Source organism: Calidris pugnax, unplaced genomic scaffold, assembly GCF_001431845.1.
Source record: "Calidris pugnax isolate Ruff unplaced genomic scaffold, ASM143184v1 scaffold45, whole genome shotgun sequence".
In the NCBI taxonomy this organism is placed as follows: domain Eukaryota; kingdom Metazoa; phylum Chordata; class Aves; order Charadriiformes; family Scolopacidae; genus Calidris; species Calidris pugnax.
The window spans coordinates 1,963,590-1,985,562 of record NW_015090764.1 but is presented as its reverse complement, the minus strand read 5'-3'; the positions used below and the strand labels follow the sequence as shown (position 1 = coordinate 1,985,562).

The 21,973-nt window shown below is 49.8% G+C and overlaps 1 protein-coding gene across 1 annotated transcript in view; it reads left to right on the top strand.

Annotated features, from left to right (window-relative positions):
• The window catches only part of MSI2 (musashi RNA binding protein 2), a 247,878-nt gene that overhangs the window by 200,761 nt on the left and 25,144 nt on the right, over nt 1-21,973 (top strand). Inside the window, exons 6-7 of the mRNA XM_014964982.1 lie at nt 1,813-1,927; nt 8,297-8,371. Of these exons, the coding sequence (XP_014820468.1) occupies nt 1,813-1,927; nt 8,297-8,371 (190 nt within the window). The remainder of the gene's footprint in view (nt 1-1,812; nt 1,928-8,296; nt 8,372-21,973) is intronic.

Below are 21,973 nucleotides of genomic sequence, written 5' to 3'. Positions count from 1 at the left end.
TCCCGTGCCCGTGGGTGTGATGGGGACAGGGTGTGGAGAGTGGTGGCCCTGGCTGGAGGACACACTGGTCCTTGCTGCAGCTCTCACTGGGGTGTTTCTCTCGGAGTTACTGGCCCTGCTGTGGCTTTGCCCAAGTTTTGGGATGTCCAGACTGGGTCTCCTCAGCACCCCTCTTGCTCTTGTTCTTTCTCACCCCTTTTTCCCTGTTTTCCCCATTTTCCCGTGCACAGCGGTGTCCGGATGATGCACACACACATCCCCTCTCTGCCCTTCTCCTGCTGCCTCCTGCAGGGACCCAGGCAATTCTGGGCAGAAAAGTAGTAAAAAACAAACTCCAGAAGAATTTTGCTCCAAACTTCACTGGGTCAGGGCAGTTTGTTTGTGGGAATCGTGTGTTTTGCCAGCGTTGGCAGTGCCTGAGCACTGGAGCTCCGGGCAGCGATGGAAGGAGGCAAAGTAAATAGGGTGCGTGGAGGTTTGCAGCAGGAAGGGGAGGAGGAGGTGGTTTTGTTTAAAATACTCCCATTACAGTCAGTTAACCTTTATGTTACCTAAATGAAAATTGTATAAACCTGAAATTTGCGCTGATGGGGTTGCCTAGGAACAGGCAGTGGGTTTTCATAAGACAATGAACACACAGTCACCGATCGGGCTGTTGGGTGCCCAGATGGGCATCATGATACCCCACAGCCCCAGCTTTGCCCGGGGGAGCTGCCCGCTGGTTTGGGGGTGATGGAGGGGATGCAGGAGCCACCACCCTGCTCGGAGCTGACCCTCCTGGTCCCCCAGGACAAGCAGCCCCATTCCCGTGGGCTGATGCCATGGTTGAGGGCAGCGGGGCAAAGAGGATCGAGGAACTGGTTGAAGAACAAAGTTAGAGGCATAAAAGCTCAAAGCTCTGGGTTCAGCCCGAGACCCTGACCCTTAAACCAGCAGTTCTTGTGGTGTAAACTGTACAGGTGGGACCTGGGTCTTCCACACACCATGTGTGTCTGCACATCTTCCTGCTCCTTAGAGCACGGACCAAGGTGTGGAGCTGTAGGAGTGGGTATAACTCTGGTGAGCTCCAAACCAACTTACCAGCGCGGCCGTAGCACCGGTGCCAAGGGGAGCCGGGCAGTGCCAGAGCTGGAGAGCATGGAAAAGTGCTTTATTTCTCCCTTCTCCCAGCCCAGAAGAGGCTGGGAAGCAGCCCCTGGGGTTCCCGGGGGTCCTGGCACCGGCGGGGCTGGGTCACTGCCTCTCACAAGGTGCCGGTGGAGACTCACACCGTGGTTCAGGTGGCATTAAGCAGCTTCAGAAGGCAGCAGGAGTGACTGGAAGTGAAAGAATGCAGATCGTTTATTAATAGGGTTTACGGAAATTTTCTGCCGGGTAGAAATATCGATTCTTTATTCCTATTTTAAAAGAAGCTTTTTGTACTGATCACCAGGAGTCGTTTGGTGTCATCGATTGCCACGGAGCCGTGCTGGAGCCCTCCCTCCCTTCCCTGCGTGCCCGTGGGAGCTGCTGGGAGGGCAGGCAGCGCAGGGTTTCCCTCCAGGAACACGGCGACTCCTTAAATCAGCATTTCTGTCATCATCCCGGCGGGGTTTGCCGTGTGTGTTTAAAGAGACGTAACGCAGTTGCGCTTTTAAACCCATTTACACTATTCTTAAAGTTCACCTTTGAGGGGGAGGCGTTTGGGGGAGAGGAGGCAAGATGCTAAAAATAAAGCTCCCCCCCCTCCCCGCTTTTAAGTAGATCACTTCTGCATTTGACATTTACATGGAATTCATTTGCATCTCATTTGTACATGTTTCTGCTCAATAGGTAGAATGTAAGAAAGCACAACCTAAAGAAGTGATGTTTCCACCAGGGACGAGAGGAAGGGCGCGTGGATTGCCGTACACCATGGACGCTTTTATGCTGGGGATGGGAATGTTGGGTAAGTGCCGGAGCCACCACACGTGTCCCCGCAGCCAGCGCCTCCCCTCCTGTCCCCCCCGTCCCCCCCAACTGCCCAATCCTTCAGGGGTGAGCACATCCCTGCCCCTGCGTGGGTGCCGGGCTAAAACTTCAGCACGGGGTGGAGTGGGGAAAATAATCCTGTCTGTGGTAAATGATTAACCTCCCCCAAGCCCCCTTCCCGGAATATAAAAATTTGCATTTAAATGGATGTTTTAAATAGCCTGTTTTACTCTTCCTCGCAAAAAATAGAATGATGAAAGATGCAGTGTGTTCATTCTGACTAAAAATGATCTCTCCCCTTTTTTTAGAGGAATTGAGTCACACATTATTCCCCTTCTTTTAAAGGTATCTTTGACAGTTCAGCATAGATAATTGAAAATCTTGCCGGTTCTTAAATGGCATGCAAGATGGAGAAAGCAGGGAGCTGTGTAACAGTGTAGGTCGCAACAATAATTACAAGTTTCAAGGAGATGGAACGGTATTTCAGTCCAGAGTATTGTGTCCAGAAAATACTAATTAAATGGGATAAATGATATTTAATGGCAAAATTCTATTTGTGCACGAGGTCTATTTAGTTAAGATTGGTTCTCATTTGTTTCTGCCTAGATAGTTCTCCTTCCTATATAATGTGACAACCTCTTGATGCTCTGTCCTCGGATTTACTAAGCCAAAACACTGTTGATCCATTGCCAACATATTTTTGTAAAAAAACCCCTATATTTTCAGCTCTCTGCTCCCTTTGTATCACTGGCCTTTCCCTTGGTTGTCACCTGCTGTGTCCCTTAAAGCGTGCGTGAACGAGAGGGCATCTGGAGGTGCTTGTTCCTGGGCAGAAATGAGCATTTCCCAGCCTGGTGTCCCTGGTACCTGACCCCCCTGGGATGCTTTGAATCTCGTCTCCAGGGTTTGGATGGTCCCAGAAGCTGAGCACACACAAAAAAACAGCTTTAAAAGCTGGTGCTGAGTTATCCTGAGCTGTGCCGAGCAGGTCCAGGGGCTCCCTGAGATGCTGGAGGACCCCAAGGCTCCAGGGGTGGGTGTGGGGTCAGAGGGCTGGGTTCCCGTGAGCATCAGGCTGTTGGGTTGTGGGGTCTGACTCGAGGCACCGCTTGATTTGATAGGGAAAACTTCCCTGCCATGTTTGCTTTATCTCTGAATTAATAGTACTTCTGTTCGCGTGGCTGGAACGATCCATTTCTGGGATGTGTAATTGGGTTATTTCAGCTGATCATCTATTTTTCTGTCCCCACACTCCACCGCCACCCTGCCCCATAGTGTCTGGAAATTACATTTTACGGTTAAAATATTTATCTTGTTCTAGTCAGCCTGTGATTTCGTTACCTGTGTTGCTCCCTGTGTGCTTGAGCAGAATATGCACTTTATTTCCGCTGTTTCTCTTTCTTTTCTGCTTGGGGTGCCTGAGGTTTGGGGTGGTGGGGGTGGTGTGTGCCACCTCGCTGCCCAGTTCCACCCAGCTCACCCCAAAAAAAGACCCAGGGCAGCATCTTCCCTCTTCTGCTCCCCACGGGCAGAGATGCCTCAACCTTCCTCCTCCTCGCAGCCGGGATGGAGCGGGGTCCTCTCCAGTGACCTGCAGGGAAAATTCAGCCCTTTTCTGTGGCGTGAGTCATTCCCAGCGGGGCTGCCCGGCTGGAAAAAGATCCTTTTGAGCCATAAGAAGGGAAGGAGCCCTGAGTGATGGGGTCTGAGTGGCACAGGGCATGATGTGGGTTCCTGTTGGTAAAGCCCCATCCTGCTGCCGTGGGGAAGGTCAGGTCACCCCGACCACCTCTGCTCCGGCCCCTCTCCCAACGTGCTCTCATGGAGATGTCAGATCAGGATGGCTTGCTCAGAGTTAATGATTGACTCATGTTGAAGGCCAGATGCTTCGTTATCTGCTCTAGCTGGGGGTTTTTGTGTCATCTTCCGAGTTTCTGCTTGCTACAGGGGCACCGTGTTGAATAATTAAGTGCTAAACAAGGAGGTTGTGGGGCAGGAGAGGGAGGCTGGCTGGCTGGCCATTACACATCCCCACTTCCAAAGAGTTGGCTCCGAGGGGGCCGATGGGCGGCTCAGCAGGAGCCCCAATCTCTCCTTCCCAAGCCCCAGCAGCTGCCTGGCCCGTCCCCATGGGGAGAGGGGTGTAATTAACCCATCAAACGACGAGGTGCACAAAGTCAGGTACCACCAGAGCAGCCTCTGCTGCGGCCGAGCCTTTTGCTGCCGTCCCAGGAGAGCGGTGTCAGCCCTACCCCGTCCCTCCTCCTCCTCCTCCTCCTCCCTGCCTCGAAAGGCAGCCGTTTGGGCTGCTCTCGGAAGGATTTTTATACCTGTTTCCAGAAGCCCTTCTTCAAGGTCACCTTCTCCAGATGCTGCTCATGGGCAGAGGAGGGAATCGGAGGAACGAGAGCATGAGACAAGCCAAAGGAAAGAGCAGGGAGCGCCTCCCTCCAAAGCTATTAAGGAAGTTGGTCTTTTTCATTAATCACAGCCTCCCCAAGGAGCCTGCCGCAGCCGGGGTCTAAAGGTGCGTAGGCAGCCGCTTCTGTGATGATTTGGTTGATTGGAACAAAATTAAAGTGTTCTTCTGAAAGGATTTTTTGACTCTGAGAGCACCGGCAGGTCCAGCCTTTCTCCAGGACTGTTCTGGGCTGGCTCGGGCTGGTGGGACACGGACGGTCTCGGTGGAGAGGAGGAACGTGAATTAGCCACCCTGCACGAGGAGCGGGCTGGAGGGGTTTCAGTGCCCGTCACCCCTCTCTCCCTGGCAGCTTATCCAGCAGGAATTGCCACTCCCCGGCCCCATGGATGCTTGTCAACAGGCACCATGTCCCCCCCTGCTAGCAGTGGACACATCTGCAGTGGTTTGGTGGCCAAGAAGCTTGCCATGTGCCCAGAAGTCTCACCTCTGTCACCTGGTCCTGGTGTGCAGACCCCATCACCCGTGGGGCACGTGGTTGTCACTGCCTTGTCCCATGGCTTTCTGCCCTCTGTTCAGGTCTGTGCCTGAAAACTTGTGTCTCCAGGGGCACAGATCCCCTGTGCAGAATGGAAGGTTGGACACTTTGCCCAGTTTCTCCTTTTGTGGAACGCCTGCGATGCTCGGGTTTTACAACAGGCCCACCAGGGTGGGCTCTAGGACCAGGAGTGGAATCATGGAATGGTCCAGGTTGGAAGGTACCTTTCAGATCGTGGAGTCCAACCATTAACCCAACACTGCCAAACCCACCACTAACCCATGTCCCCCTTAGGTACACTGTGAGTAAAAAAGCCAGTGTTACCTGTTTGTGGTTGGTTTCATCCTGGAAGTGGAGCCTTTGCCGTCCCCTGGAGACTTCCTGCACCCCATGGTTGCCCACACGCTGTGATGGCAGTGGACTCCATGGCTACATCGTGTGTTGTTTTATGAAGAATGTGATGGCCGGGTGAGCATGACCATCATGGTCAGGGTGGTGGTTCCAGCAGCCATCTCTCTCACCTCACGTACCAGCCCTGGGGAGGACCTGGAGAGCATCAGCACAGGGCAGGATGGGGGCCCACTGCAAGATGGAGCTGGGCAAGGCTCCAGCACAGGGGCTGGAAGTTCAACCAGCCTCAGGGTGAGTGCTTCAGACCTGCTGCCGTTGATGTCGGAGACAGGAGCAGTGGTGTGAGAGCAGTTTTGGTTGTTGGTTTGAGTTCTGCCTCCACGGACAGGAGGGTCTCGCTTGGGAGGAGACAATCCAGGCAAAACTTGGATTTTTGGTTTAGCAACAAGGGATAATTAGAGAAGTCGATCATGCCCCAGGACTGCTGAAGCAAATAAACTGTTCGGTGCCCAACGCAGGGTGGGAATGGCATCTAATGGAGATGGTGGGTAGGTCAGTGTGGCCATAATTTGGCTTGATGAAGCATCCACATGGGCATGGTGTTAATGCGCTATTGATATTCAGCCAGGCAATTTCCCCTGCGCGGATCGGGCTTTGGCTCGTTAGAGCAGAGCTGGGCACTGCAGCAGTAAATGAAGAGGAAAATTGAAGTAATGTTGTATTATAAATTTATGATTTCATCTGCCTGACCTAGAGAGCGTTGAGCGCTGGCGATGCAGCGAGAGCCCCCCCGGGCAGCTCCGTTGGGCAGAGCTGGGCTCGGGCTCGGAGACTGGGACCACTGCCCTGGGGTTGGAGGCAAATGCCCTGGGGCAGGAGCATCCCTGGCCCCGCAGAGCATCCCGGGGCAGGACAGGTTTGGCATCCTGCTCCAGAAACACGCTCCAGAAACACCATGGGATGTTGCATCCAGCACCGCGCTGGTGGTGGCAGTGGGCACCGCACCTGCAGCCCCTGCTCCCTGGGGCATATCGGTCCCCCCCAGCCATCGTGAGCTGACAGATCTGCTTTGGGGTCATTCGAATCAGAATGAAACTTACTTTTTGCAGTTGGCGAGGAGAAGGGCCGTGGTCAGATGCTGCAGAGCGAATTTCCGTGGGGCAGCTCGCAGCGGTGTTAATGGCGCTACTTACTTAGCAAACAATCCATTTATCAATATTGTTGTTCTTTTAAAAAAAGGAAAAAAGATTTGTAAAGCTTAACTCTGAAAAGATCTGATTTAATGACAGAGGTGATTAATTTCTAAGGGAATCCAGCTGTTGAGCTGTGAAATAAGCAGGCAGGGGCTCAGCAGTGTGTACACACGGCCCGGCTGCTTTCCCCCGGCACCGCTTCATCCCGCATCAAAATCCAGCCAAGCATTTCTTATCTTCCAGTTTTAGATCATGATTAGTAGTACATTATATGTATATACAAGTCTAATCAGAAACGGAGGGGTTTGCCGCAGCAGAAAAATAGCTGTATGATGTCTGAGGATATTAAAGAATAAAGAAAAGCCGGGATAGGAGACCCCCAGAAGAAGCATTCGGCTGCTAAAGCTCTTTTGGGATCCAGCTCGGCTGCTGCTGCTGTCACTGCTGAGATGTCCACTGACTTCAGACGGAGTGGCAGCAAACTTTTCCTGATGGTTTCTTGTTCTGGAGAGGTCTTTCCTGGGGACAGAGGAGCCTGGGCTGGCACTGAGCCAGCGGGGGCGTTACGCAGCATTTACTGCGCTGGAATTGCAAAGGGTGGTTCTGTTTTTAAGCAATCAGGGTGATGAGATGCTGAGCACTGCAGGTGAGGGTACAGTTGTAGGAACTCTCTGGAGTGTCCAGGATGGCTTGTGGCTGGTGAACTGGTCATAGCAAACAGCCACAGTGGGACCAGAGAGGACGGGTCTGTTAAATCACCAGAGAGGATGGGTCTGTTAAATCACAGGGGGCTCACAGCGTGTGGAACAGTCCTGCTGCCCCGAGAGGGATCCCCTCGGCCCTGGCCGGGTGTTGGGGTGACAGCCGTGGGGCTGGTGAGGGATGCCCTGGGTGACACCGCGACGGCCTCAGCCGAGCCCCCGTGGGTTGGTACCATCAGACACCTCGGGAGCATCCTGCACCCTCCACCAACGCTGCCTGTGCCCCTGCCGCTGTGGCAGAGCGGGCAGAGTGGCCACTTCATGCATTTCCTTGGGCATCTTTATTAGCAAAATGATCTCAAGGGGTACTTTTCTCATAACAAAACTTCAAAGGGCAGGACGCGTTTCTGCACCGTCTCAGGAGCTGCTTTGGGAAGAGTTCTCCTGGCTGGGTTTTACTTTCCGGAAAAATTAAAAGCTCTTGGACTCTCTGGCTGGTTGCTGTTGCTGCCTCCAACTCTTTGATGTGTTAACTGTTGTCCTTCACACTCCCGGGATAAAGAATTACTACTACCTTAATCTCCAACTGTCAATAGCTCTGAAGCAAAGTACATTCATTGTAAGCTCTCCAAATGTCAGAGCAAACCTGTGTTATGTGTTTAGCCTTAGCATTTGGCATTTACTCTTCCAGCTAACAAGTATGCACAGTCCTTGGACTTCAGATACCAAAGTGCATGTTAATTACCTGAGTGACAGGTCTCCTGCACGATGCCAGGCAGGGGGGGGGGCAGCTCGAGATGTTCCCATCCAGATAATAATGACACCTCTCTGCAGTTTTGCATGAGCAGAATAAATCCGGGGGTTTAGAACCTGCTGTAAAAGCGAGTCCCACCCATCCTCCCTGTCATTTTGCATCGTATTTAAAAACAAAAAGCCTTTATTAATCTTCAAACTTCTTTCTCTGCAGTTTTGCATGAGCAGAATAAATCTAGGGGCTTAGAACCTGCTGTAAAAGCGAGTCTCACCCATCCTCCCTCTCATTTTGCATCGTATTTAAAAACAAAAAGCCTTTATTAATCTTCAAACTTCTTTCTCTCTTTTTCTTTTCTTTTTTTTTTTTTATTTTTACTTTTCTATGATCAAGGTTACCCGAATTTTGTTGCAACGTATGGCCGAGGATATCCTGGATTTGCCCCAAGTTACAGCTATCAGTTCCCAGGTACGTACATTTCATTTGCAGATTTACTTTTTTCTCCCCTCTTTCCTTCTTTTTTTTTTTTTTCTTTTTCTTTTTTTTTTAAATCCTTAGCTGCAAGCTGAGACAGGCAAGTCTGCAGGGAGCATCTCACACAACAACAAGCTTTTTTTTTTTTCACTGTTTTAAAACAAGATATTTCCAGATACATATTCTAAATACGTTTTTACTGACGTGTAAATTGGTACTGGTTATTTGAAAACAAACTTCTTAACTTAAAAACATGAAGCAACAGAGCTCATTTAAGAGCTCCTACCCTCCCTTTGATGGGTTTTTCCTTTCATTTGTGTGGTGGAGGTGCACACACAGACCCGCAGACCCGCACACACCTTCCCACGCTGTCCTGTGGTAAGTGAATGCTCTTTGCGAGTGGAGTTTTGGAGTGAAAAGTCCAGCCTTCCTGTGTTCTCTGTCGAGGTTTTCTGTTGAGAGCTCACCGAGGAGTTTCTAGCCGCGTGGTGGTGGTTCGGGTTGGCTTTGGTTTGGTTTCCCCCGTCCCTGTGGCTGCCTGTGGGTGTTGGGAAAGGCCCATTCCCATTCCAGCAGGTCCCTCTCGGGGCACAATCCCCTTCCCTTTCACCCAGGGGTGCCCGGGCAGCCGGAACGAGCAACGCGACGCGGCCGTGCTTAGGCCTCGCTGGTGGCTGAAGCCACCGGGCCCCGCGGTGAGGAGACCCGGGTTACATCCATGAGCACACTTGTCCCGGGGGTCACACAGGAGCTGTCCCACCACCCCGTGCCACGCTCCTCGGTGGCTCAGAATGGGAGAGGTGGGAGCAGAGCTGTGCTGGGGGTGGGTGAGAAAGCCAGTGGGCACCGGTGGGCTCAGGGGGGACACACAGCCCCCCCAGGGGAAGGTCCCATGGGTGGATGAGGCTGTGGAGGGATGCTCAGCTCCACCTGGGGCGAGGATACAGCCGTGTGTCCAGCGCCAGGGCGTTAGGGTGAAGCATCCCCCTGGGAGCACGTGTTTTATTGACATCACACGGGGAGCAGTGTCCTCGGTGCGGTAGTTTCTGTGGAGTCGGTTTTTGCAGGATTAATGACACCAAGGGAGAGAGCGCTTGGTAGGGTTGGGTTTTTTCCAATTTCTAAACTTCACAGATGCTGGAGCTCTGCTGTAAAGTCCTCTGCTCCTTCCTCACCTGTCCCACCTGCTCCCAGACGGAGCCAGGTCCGAAATATTCGGAGCGTCGGGGTGCGTGGGGCAGGGGGGGTGGCAGTGGTGGGTGACACGGCTGGAGGTGTCACCACCTCTGGGGCTGGTGGGCAGAGGTCCAGGCGGGCAGGGGCTGCAACCCTTCGGGCCTGACCGTGAGGAGGAGGCTTCAGAAGGCGTTTATGTGTTGTCTCACGCGTGACTCCTTGTGCCGGCTGATTTGTATGGAGAGAGCTAAATGAGAGACACCTTTGATAAGTTAAATGATGAAAATCGGCAGAGCTTAGATGGCTGTAATTATAAACATGTCTAAAACGAACGTGTCTGCCAGCTGACAGCAGAGGTACCGTTTGACTCGAGCCCTCGTTATATGTATTTTTATTACGGGCCTGGTTTTTCCAAGCAGACCCTGCAGTTATTTGCTAGTTATTTTAAGTCTCTTGCAGAGATTGAATACGCAGAGGAAAACCAAAGTGGGCTGGCACCAGTAAAGAGCAGGTCCATCTCGTTGCAGGCACGGGTTGTGCCTTGGGGAGCAGGGCAGGGGAGGGGAGCTGCCGAGTCCCCTGTCCTCATCTTGGCTTTCTCTGCCCGGAAGCTCTGTCCCTGGGGTTTGCTCCACTCCCACTCAGATAATATGTTCCTTAACAGCCGTGGGAGTCGTTACTGGTAGTGATGGGCAGTTTATCTCAGGTGACTGGGGGCTCCTCTCTCCCAAACTCCAGCCGTCAGAGCAGCGTGGGGCGCAGGAGCCCTTCCTGCCACGGGGACACGGAGCGGGGTTTGGTGCCCATCAGGACGGGGTATCCCCCTCGCTGGGGGCAAGTGTTTGGGGACAGAGACCCCAGTGCAGGGTGCCAGGGAACATTTCGGGAGCGGGTCAGGATTTGAGGAGGGGGTGTGCCAGCACTGCTGGCTCCCCCCATGGGGACGGCGGTGGGAGTAAGTGCCTCTCACAGGGTTGTGTCCTGTCATGTCTCAGGTGGTTCTTCCCGCTCTCCTTTCGCCCCTCTCTGCTGGAGGGAGTCACGTCCATGGCACAGGGCTCGCCCAGCCCTCCTTCCTCCCACAGACACCCCTGGGAAGGGATGGGATAGACAGCCAGACCCATCAGCCATGGGGAAGGGCGTTCATTTCCCCAGGACAAACAGTGCTGTGGTTCCACCACATGGTCCTGCTCCTCGAAGGAGCCCGAACCCCCCAACCCTTCCCTTCGCGTGGTTTGACGCTTTGCAGAAGTGCCCGTGGGGCCGTGGTTTGGAGCCTGAGACAGGAGCACGTGCGAACCCGGTGGAGGGAAATCTGAAATCTGCTTTTTTAGTAAGTTGTCGTGGCCAAATGCTTGGTGTCGTGGTTCGAAAAGGAAGATCCTTGGTGGTTTCTGCAGGAGCATCCTGGGCAGCCTGCCCCAGAGCTGCCTCCCACCCCCCGGTACCCAGACAGTGGTGGTGGTGCAGCCACCGTGGGGTGTGTGTAAGTGTAAATACACACATAAAACATAGAAACACCCAGCCGGGTTCCTGTGGTTGGTTGCAGAGACCTGGCAGTGGTTCTCCCCGCAGTAGGGTTGTGTTGTGACTGCTGTACCCTGGTGTCTGCGCCGCGGTCCCTTGGGGTGGTCCCTGGTGGGTGTCGTGTCCGAGCGGTCCCACTGCAGGGTGGGCATCAGTCTGGTTCCTCCTCAGGTTACACTAGGTACTTTTTTAATTGAAAAAAAACCTAATTGAATGCCCATCTGAATTGTACTGTCCTCTTGGTATTTATGGTTCTCCAAGTGAAACCAGGTGACAAATATCTGACCTCCCCATGTGCATCTCCAGTCCCTGTGGGGCTGGTGGCCGCGTCCCCTGGCTGGTCCCTCTCCCGCATCCTCTGCTCTTCCCCCTTGCCCCACGGGTGAGACACACGCAATCACTTTGGCAACTGCTCTATCTTCTCCCATCGTGTTATTTTTTTCCTCTAGGCCTTTATAACTCAGTACATAGCCTTTGTCTTTTTTTTTTTTTTTTTTTTAATTTCTGGGACTTATCTTTTCAGTTTAATCTATTAATTTCTGTTCTTATTTCACTTTGCAGACTATTTGCCGATTTCACAAGACATAATTTTTATCAACTAGTTCTTAAAGATGCATAACAAATTAATCGGGGTTTACTACAGTGCTAATGAGAGAGAGAGACAGAAAAAGCCTGGGTGGTCCATGCTTAATATCAATGTCCACTGAAAAATTGCTGCTCTTACTGGCTGGTTTGATTGACTGGACTTTTTATTTTATTTTTATTTTTTTTAAAAGGCTCCATATCCTCACTGCTTTGAGTTTGCTTTTTATTTTATTTTTTTTATTTTAATTTTTTTTTTCCTCTTGCTTTGTTATGAGTTTTTTAATGCCCACTTGGAATGTAACTCACAGGGATTGGGGATAGGGGCGTTACGAAGGCATGACTTCTCACAAACTTGTTAGAAATAATTCTCACCAAGGAAGCAAAACTGACGATTGGGTCTTAGAAACAGCCCCAAAGAGAGATGCTGGCGCTTTTTTAACGTAGAGACGTTCAATAGCAGCACAAAATCTCCCGTTGCTGGGATCGTTAGCGACGCAGGGTTTAATTACTGGCAGCGAGTGCCCTGTGTCCCCAGGTGTGACCCTGTGGCGCTGGTGGCCGCAGCCGTGGCAGCCCCAGACCCCTCTTTCCTCCACGTCCTTCCCTCTGGGCCGGTGGCGGCGACGCTCCCCCCTGCTTCTGCTTCCAGGCTTCGCTTGCAAATCATGGGCAAATTAACTCAAATTCTGGCAAAAGGGACGAGTGGTCCCCGGGCAGCTCGAGCTGTGTCGCGCCTCCTCATCTCCCCCCCTGCGGCAGAGGAGCTGCAAACCTCTGCGAGGGAGAATGGCCATTGGCTTTACTTTTAACCAGATTCTGGGCTTCTCGGGTAGAAAACGCGCACCATATTTAAATTCTGGCTTTCTTGAAGTGTTTCTACCCATTTTTTATAAGTTTGTGAGAAGTAAATTGCATGCTTACAGTAGAACTGTAATGCATTTTAATGTTTGTTAATCCACTTGTTTAAAATGTCAGTGTCAAAGGCTCTACGGTACACGGCTATGCTGTTCATTTCATTAAAGATGCTTGATGTAATAATTGGTTAGTTTTCTTTTTACTTTTCTGCAGGCAGTAGCTTTTTTTAATCTGTATGGCTTCTTATTATTTTGTTTGGGTTTTTTTGCTATGAATTGCTTTGCTTTTGTGAACTTGTCTTAGTGTGCATGATTTGCAAACATTTCGGCTATTGTGAATTTTCTCATTTTTTGTAAATAGTCCATGCGCTGGTGGCCGCAGCCGTGGCAGCCCCAGGTCTCTTTCCTCCACGTCCTTCCCTCTGGGCCGGTGGCGGCGACGCTCCCCCCTGCTTCTGCTTCCAGGCTTCGCTTGCAAATCATGGGCAAATTAACTCAAATTCTGGCAAAAGGGACGAGTGGTCCCCGGGCAGCTCGAGCTGTGTCGCGCCTCCTCATCTCCCCCCCTGCGGCAGAGGAGCTGCAAACCTCTGCGAGGGAGAATGGCCATTGGCTTTACTTTTAACCAGATTCTGGGCTTCTCGGGTAGAAAACGCGCACCATATTTAAATTCTGGCTTTCTTGAAGTGTTTCTACCCATTTTTTATAAGTTTGTGAGAAGTAAATTGCATGCTTACAGTAGAACTGTAATGCATTTTAATGTTTGTTAATCCACTTGTTTAAAATGTCAGTGTCAAAGGCTCTACGGTACACGGCTATGCTGTTCATTTCATTAAAGATGCTTGATGTAATAATTGGTTAGTTTTCTTTTTACTTTTCTGCAGGCAGTAGCTTTTTTTAATCTGTATGGCTTCTTATTATTTTGTTTGGGTTTTTTTGCTATGAATTGCTTTGCTTTTGTGAACTTGTCTTAGTGTGCATGATTTGCAAACATTTCTTTTTTTTTTTTTTTTTCTTTTTTATGACTTTTTTCCTGTAAGTAACCGAGGTAGAAAATAATAATAAATTGTTTACAACGGACATGCTGTGTTGCTGCTCTCTTAGCTTGCAGTTTTAATACTTTGGTTTGGACGGCCCAAATAACCAGTACCAATGACCATTGAATAAAAGAATAAAACCACCATCACTCAGAGCGTGGGACCCAGTGTTTGAAGAACCTGCAGACGAACGAGGTGTGTTTACAGCAAAAATTAAAAGCAAACCAGACGACAATGCACTTGTATCTGGGGGCCAGGAGTGTTAAAATTGTGGTGTCCCCAGCAGCCTCATCTTCCACCGCTGCGGTCGGTGCGGTCCCTGCCAGCCACCGAGGTGGGTTTGAAGCATCAAACCCATGTTAGAAACCCCCATTGCAAACCTTTCAGCGCTCCCCTGCAGGGATCTGTTGCTGCTGTTTGGAAATTGGAAGGAGAATCAGGTAACTCTTGGTGAGGAGGTCCCTGGCTGGGGTGGCAGCCAGTTCCTCGGTGCAGACCCCGTGGTGCCATCACTCTCTGTCTCAGTTACGCTTTGTTCCATCGTTACCTGGATGGCTGGGGATTGTCAAAGTTACTTAGAAATCTTCAGCTCAGGAATTTTAATTTTTTTGGGTCTAATTAATGGTTTGTTTGCTTCTATGTTTGTTAAAGCTTATTAAAACCTTTGTATTTGGGGAGAGGTGGGAAAAACAAATATTTTCACAAACTTTTCAGACAGAGCTCAGGGAAATAGACTTGCTGATTAATAATGGTGCTCCGTAGTCCACGAAGCCCAGCTTTGGGTCATGCTCCTGCGGTGCCCGGTGCTGTGAAAATGCAACACAAGATCTGCTTGAAGTCTAAACTGATGATTTTCATTATTATCAGCGCATTTTAAATCATTTTTTTGTTATTCTATAGAGCTTAATTTAGTTTCTTTCCTGATACCTGTCACAATCTGCTGACTTGTTGGCCGGGCAGGAAGGCATTCTCGTGTAAAAGTGATTTGTGATGTTTGTCTGGAGGTCTGAGAGAGGAGGTGAGGTAAGGAGGTTCCTCGTCTGTTATTTAGGACACCCAGCAATATTCTGAAGCTGTAAATTATCTTGCCGTGCAGGTTTCTTGCTCGTGGTTAACGACCTCCTACGGAGAGTCCAGGGGGAAGGGGAGGAAAAGAGTGTGTTTGTAGGGTCCCCATCCTGCAGCGCCGAGGGTCTGTCTGTGGTGGTGCAGAATGGTCCCACTGGGGAGGTGCCAGGGCTGGGAGCTGGTGGTTCAGCTCCAGAAGGAGCATAAAGCGAATTCCTGCACGGGATTTAGCTGGAATTCTGCCGGGTGGCACCAGCCACAGCCTGGCTCCTGGCGTGATGCTCCTGGTGCTTCAACAGCCCCCAGGCACGTCCCCGTGTCCACGAGCACCCGGCTGCTCCGGGGGTGTGAAGGGGGTTTAATGTGGAGATGTCACCTACACACAGCTGTGTTACCAACAGAAGTTAGCATTAATAGGAGTCAACTCTGTAAAACACTCTTTCAAGTCTTTTTAAGTCCGAGACTTGTATATAACACTTAGTAATGGGAGCAAAGTCTGTCTGGTCATAATACTTTAATGATCAAAATTAACATTAAGACACTTCTGGCGGCTGGAGAAAAGGAGGAGGAAATGCAAACTATACTTTAAATTGTCTGTTCAGTTACTTAAGCCTTGTAACAGTAAGAGGTGTGAGATGAAGCTGGAAATGTTTCTCACTTCTTTGTCTAACCCTTTCTTAACTGCTTAAAGTCTGCTCTGATCACCCCGGCGCTGCATGCTTTTTTTCACCTAAAACACAGTACTGCATCTGCATGGCATAAAGTGGTTTACAAAGTGCATTTGAAATCTGCTAGAACCACCTTAATTACCGCTCTTCAAACCTCTCCCTTTCAGCCTCCATCAGTGAAAACAAAGACTGTAGACTGGACCTGTTTTAAAATTAAGATTTGGGGTTTCTTCTTTGGGCAGAGGGCAGGACTGTTCACGTTGCAGGTGCATCCCCGGCCTGAGGAGCAGCTGGAACTGCAGACAGCAAACCAAGAAATTAATGTAGCAAAGCCCATAAATTTCCAGCCAGAAGGTACTCCTTCCAGTTCTCCTTAGATGGTGGTGGCTTTTGTTTTGACACGGGGAAGTAATGGCACCTAGAGCTGTCGTTCCCTGAGTCCGAGCACCTGAGTCTTAAGCACCTTTGCCTCTTGGGCACATGTTTTTTTTTAACGTTGCAGAGAATTGTGTAAAATTCCTTTTTCACCTCCCATTTCCCCCAGTCCTTAAAATGATCTGCTGGATGTCAAATTTAAGGTGAGGTTTTCAAGAGTGGGTGGTCCAGATTCTGCCAATTTCAGTGGCCGCAGAGCGTGGTGAGTAGCAGTGCTGCCTGTCCCCCCCTTCCTGGGCTGCCTGTCCCCCCCTTCCCGTGCTGCCTGTCCCCCCCTTCCCCCTGGCTGAGCACCAGACCTGCCCACCTCCTTTGTCAGGTTTTTCTCTGCTGATGCCTTGAATAACTGCTTGAGCAGTAAGGACATCTTGAACGCTGAACTCAGCTGCTGATTGTCCTGTTCTCAGCTGCTCGCTGATCCATGCACAGAGTTCAAGGCAGGCTTTAAAATTTCAGGGTCGTTGCCCCGAAAATTAGTTATTTTTCCCTATTGTAAAGGGACAGGGAGGAGAGAAAAGGGAAGAAATACCCAGCAACATTTTGGGGTGGGGACTGCAGCAGCAGAGCTCCCCAGTGATTGCTTCTGCTGCGCCCAGGCCACAGCTGCAGCAACGGGGAAGTGTAATGAGAATAATTATTCACAAGAGTAAAGAGGCAGAACGCAAACAGGCGTGTATGGAAGAAACATGGATGACCCTATAGAAAGAAGAAAGAGATCTGGTAATGCCAAATGTAAGGAATTCTGAGGGTCTGAGCGAGCGGGAGCATGACTGTTACGCTGCTTTTACGCCTTATGCCTCTGTAAATACAATTTTTAAGTGTAAAGCTGTTAAAAATGAGGAGCTGGGGGTTGCAAAGAACTTGAAGAGATTAGTCCCCTTAAAGCACAAAAAACATTCAAGTGAATGTTTTTTCAATCACATTTAGCAGTAGGATTTCAAGCTGGTAATTAAGTTGCTTCCAAGTCCTTTGCCCAGAAGCAGCAATACGTGGTCGCTGTGGTGATGCCCTGAAGGTTTCTGGGCTCGGCACCACAATCCTCTCCTCTGACCTTTCCTGTAACGGGGATTATGAAGTTCCCAGTGGTGGTTCCACCAGCAAAGGCAGTGGGAAGTTGGGAAGTTGCCCCTCTCTGCCAGCGCTCGGAGCGCTGCGGTGTCTCTCCAAGAGGGGCATTCACTCCAACTTCGGCACCCGCAGGTTGTGGAGAATTTCCTGCCCTCTAATAACCCCTGCCTCTGATTAATTATCTTCTCTTTTACATAGTTGCCTCTTGTCTGTGTTGAGTTTTTCCAGCTTCAACCTCCAGACATGAGTTCTTTTTATGCCTTTGTTCATCATCAAGGATCTGTCTTCTAATAATACTTACCCAGATAGTTTAGATCATTCATAAAAATTTAAGCAAGCAGTTTAACCAAATAGCTCGTTTTCTGTACCATCGAAGCAACTGAAATGAAGCTTGAAGCAAATCAGTGCCACTTTGCTGAACTTTAAATATATGCTTTAATGTGATTCCATCTAACCTGCCCTTGTTCATCCCGCAGCAGGTGACTGAAATTCAGAGCTGCTGTGCTGCCTGACAGCTCGGGTACAGGGAGTTTGCAGGTATTCCTCCCCCTGCAGCCATCATTTCATTTATACTCACCTTGTTTATTAAAAATCGATAGTAAATGTTTGGCTTTGGGCTTTAAAATGAGAAATGCTTTCACTGGAGCGATCAACTTAGTATTAAACAGAATTGCTTGCTTTTAGGAAGCGATTTGGTTGAGATTCTCTTTCATCCACATCAGCTGCATTCACTTGAAGCTCGTAATTCTCTGTGTTTCACCAGTTACTAAATTAGGGAGAATCCAAATTACACACTGAGTTTGAGTGTTGGGTGGTGGGAGGTACAGTTTTCATAGGACACATTTGGGAAGTGTAGCGGACGCCCTGAAGCTGCTATAGGATGGGAGCAGTTTTTAAGTAGAATAAATAAATCAGCCACCAGCTTTTGCTTTTTGGTTTGCGGTTTTTTTGAACAAGTAGTTTTCTTAGGATGAACTGTTTGCCTTTGAGAAGTTTCCCAGTTCTCTGTACGGTGAAATAACTGCAAAAGGGTTATTACACTTGAAACGCCACAGAATGATAATTTGGAGACAAACAAGGCTTTGTCTCACTGATGCATAAAGTAATTACTGGGCAAAAGTGCATCATTCTCATTTCAAAACCCGTGGCCTGAGAGTGGTAAACAGCTGAAAAATGGGTCGTTTACTGTACATAAAGTGGAAGTGCCAAATTTTAAATTAACTATATTTGGGGTTTATTGTTCTGTTGAAATTCCACAGCAGAAATATTTGTTCACAATAACATCCATCTGCAAACAGGCGCCCGGTGTGAAGCGTGTGAGGGGTGTCTGAGGTGGAGAATCCTCCTGCAGACTCTGGCCAGGCAGCAGTTTAGAGCAGGGGGTGACCGTGCCTGGAATCACGCGGTGGGCTGCTTAATGAGCTTTTCATTATGCATCATGTGCTCTATCTGAAGTTCGCTAATTTTCTGACCTGGTGAAATAGATTTTAATAAGCTTGATGTAACGCAGCGTATAAAGACAAAGGGAAACACTTAATGGGGCTGTCACAAGAAGGGGCTCTGAGCGGGCTGGGAGATGCTAAAAGTGTTAATAGAATTGATCAAAAGCTGAAGAGAGAAACTCTCCGTTTCCATGGAGGTCTGCCCTGTGCCTTGCCTTGGGCCCTTTGCTGTTGTGAGGATGACGTTCTCCCAGTTCTTTAAACTGACAAACTGGGGTCACTGGTGGGGAACGCGAGACGTTTCAAGCAGGGCTTGTAGCTGCCTCCACGTTTGCTTCCTGTGGACTTTGGGAGAGTTTCAGTAGAGTCCTCAATCAAATCCCAAAGAGTTAATTGCTCTACAATGTTAATTGCTAAACAATGATAACATGTCATGAATGATTTTGTAGAATCCCAATTTGGTAGAATCATCAGTTCTAACTAAAATGTGATTTCTCTGGGTATATATTCTTCTCTAAATGTTGAGCATTCAGTTGTTGATCTAAACCTTGAAACGGTAGCAGGTTTTCTTCTTACTCATTCTTGTTTTCCTATAAAAAAGGAGGGGGAGTCTGAGACAGAGAAGTCTGAAAGATGAAGGTTTTAAACATAAAGGGATTGTTTTGGGATGGAGCTTTCCCTTGTGCGTGCTCACCATTAAAGACTACATTTTTGTCCAGTAAATTGGACCCACGCCTGCCTGCCTTCAAAAAAAAAAAAAAAAAAGGCTACCAGGCTCTTCTGCTTCATGGTTTTGAGTCTCTGATACTTTTGAAATGAAGCCTAAAGATCCTACAAAGAGGATAACGCTGCCTAATGGAAAGAATAATGCAAGCGAGAACCCATTTGAAATGACAGCTGTGAGCCTCGCGAAGCTTTTCTGTGCTGATCAAAGCTGCTGGTAACGGTGTTTGAAAAGAGGATATCAGTTTCCCCCTCTCCTTTTCCCACTCAACCTGCAGACGATTGTATATATTCCAGACTTGGCACTTTTTTTCCTGGGAGATCAAGTGAACCTCCTGAACGACCGGTGTTGGGATCAGCGGGCTGGGGGGCACCGTCGGCATCAGGAGCGAGGTGTTTTGGGGGAGGATGCAGCCTCTGAGCTCGATCCCCTCCTGCCTGGGGCATCCGAAACGCCCCACAGGGACATGGGGACTTGGCAAGATTGAGCTGGTGTGTTCAGTGTGCTAGTACTCCCAACAATCCATAAACAGAGAGGAAGGATTTTGCTCACTAGGCAGTTTTCTGGTGGCTTTTATTTCATTCTCCATGCACGTCCCATGATTTTGGTTATTTTCTGTAGTCTGGTGCTGGAGTCAGATGATGATTTGAGCATCTCAGCTTCTGGTTTTATTCTTGTTTTAAATCCATGTGCTTATTGCTACAGTCTAAACATACGATTTTGTGGGCCCCAAGTGCTTTAGCCGTTGGAAGCAGAGAAATTCTTTGGATGGTATTTTTTGATGTAAGAAGTAATTTCATGATCTTTGGGACTTCTTTTCGGTTTGATTCCTGTTGTCTGGCTGTTTGTAGAGGACAGGGTCTTGTGTTCCCTGGGGACATGAGATATTTGGGGTCTTCAGGTGCTGAAGAGAGCCGAGGAGGTGTGAAGCAGACAGTGATTTCTCATAGAGGAACCCTGGGCTGGACGTGAGGGTGTCCTGGCAGCGTATGTGGAGCAGGGGGGTGTAAAAAGGTTCTTGTGTTTTTCACTTCCTCTTGGTTGCCTTGTAACCAGCTTCAGGCTGGGGTAAAGGAGAAATCAGTGGTTTGAGAAGGGAATGATCCCACTGGAGCGGGAGATGGAGCAGGACAGAGACCTGTGGAGGGAGCGTGCCCTTTGCTGGGGGCCCCTCAAGTCCCCCCGTAAGGACTGGCCCTGCTCTCACCAGATTTGTTCACAAAGCTCCTGGAAGATCCCCTAAATCCTGGGCTCTCGGTGTTCTCTGCTGGGTAATGCTGAGTGTCAGACAGTGGGGCTGGGCACTGCCTGTCCAAAGGTGTGCACCCCTCGGTCCCCCCCCTCCCAAACCTACCCGTCCCTTGGAGAAAGCAGGTTCTTGCATCCAGCCATTGGCTAAATCTGTGACCTTAGAGCAGAGCGTTTAAAACCAGATGTGTCCATCTTCCCTCGCACGAGGCTGCTTCAGTATTTAAAGTGAAACGATTGATGCAGGAAGCAGAAAAATTTATCTGTGAAAAATTGAACTCCAAATACTGGCTTGAGCTCCTTCAGAGCAATAAGAGAGCATGAAATTGATGTGAATCCTCAGGGCTTTCCTGGACAGTGTGCGAGCCCGTTGCAAAACAGTTATTGTAAAATATCTTCTAATTGCAATGCCTAAAGTGGGCACTTCTGTCCCTTTGAACAGCTTTGGTATCTTGTTTTCTCTAGGCAATTATAAGCAGTGGATACACAAAGAAGGACAGGGATCGTTTCGGCAGGAATCAGAGTGCCTTAAACAAACATGATGAATGAATTGATCTCTCCCTCCAGCTCCTTTTGATTTCCCAGTTGGCTGAGAAGAGCAGAGGGCTTGGAGGGAGCGGGGTTGGCACCAGCAGTGGGATCGTCACTGGGGTGGGATCCAGAGCGTGCTGTGGTTGATGCTCCCCTTGACTTCAAGATGCTCATGGTCCAGGCACCCATTCCTGGCACCCTGTCCAAGTCACTCGTTAAAAATGACCCAGGAGCATGCAGGCCCCTCGGGGGGGTGGCTGCAGGGTGCAAAGAGCCTGCTGATACCTCCGTGGTGCCTGGGGTCCCCCCTGTGGCCCCCATTCCTGCATCCCCAAAGCCATGTCTCTGTTTACCAGAGAAACCTGCACTTCCCAGGCATTGCTAAGGGAAATGGTGGCACTGGGATGTCACACACTGGGCTCTGCCAGCTGATGCCTCTCCTTGCTCCATGCTCTGGCCCTTGGAGGTGTCCCTGGTGTTCTGTGCCAGGGTCCCCGTCGGTCAGAGTGGGATGGATCACGTCCATCTCTGCTGCTGCCCAGGGAAGAGAACCCAGGAAGGTGCCACTGGGTCTCAGCAGCTGCATTTTGCCCTGTTTTAAGCTCTGATGCCAGGGGAGGGCAATGCGTGCGGGCACACAGCCTTGCCAAAGTGGCACTGGGGGCTGGGGGACCGGTAACAACCAGGTTCCATCTGGGGGGAAATCAGCTAATGCTTTCCTCTTTACTGAAGAGCTACAGATACCTCAGCTCTCACATTTTAATACGGTCGCTCTAGCCTTGTTCTCTGCTCTGTTGTGACAGCGCAGGCAGAAGGGTGCTGGAGGCTGAAGTTTCTTGCAGTTCTTAATGTAGGTTCAATATTAATTGCAGTGTTTCTGTAGTGCTGTTCTTTGGTGTAGAAGTTTATAAACAATGGCAGGGAATAATAAGTGTGACCAAAGTGCTTAAATAATGCTACAGGGGTGGTGTGAGGGAAATTACAGAGCTCAGTGGTGGGGCTTGAGCAGGACGTGCAAGAGCCCTCAGCTCTCTGCAAATGTCTTTCTCAAGTCATTTTGCTTCTTTGTGCCTCGTTTTATCCCATCTGTGATGTGGGGACAGCACTGGCTGCCGACCACTGGTGAGAGGTGTGGGGGGAACAACCAGTGAAGTACAAAGGGGAGTTAGCCCCATTGTGAGACGCCGCTCAACAGCGTGGTGACGGGGAAATTTGTTTTCGGCCGAACGAGCT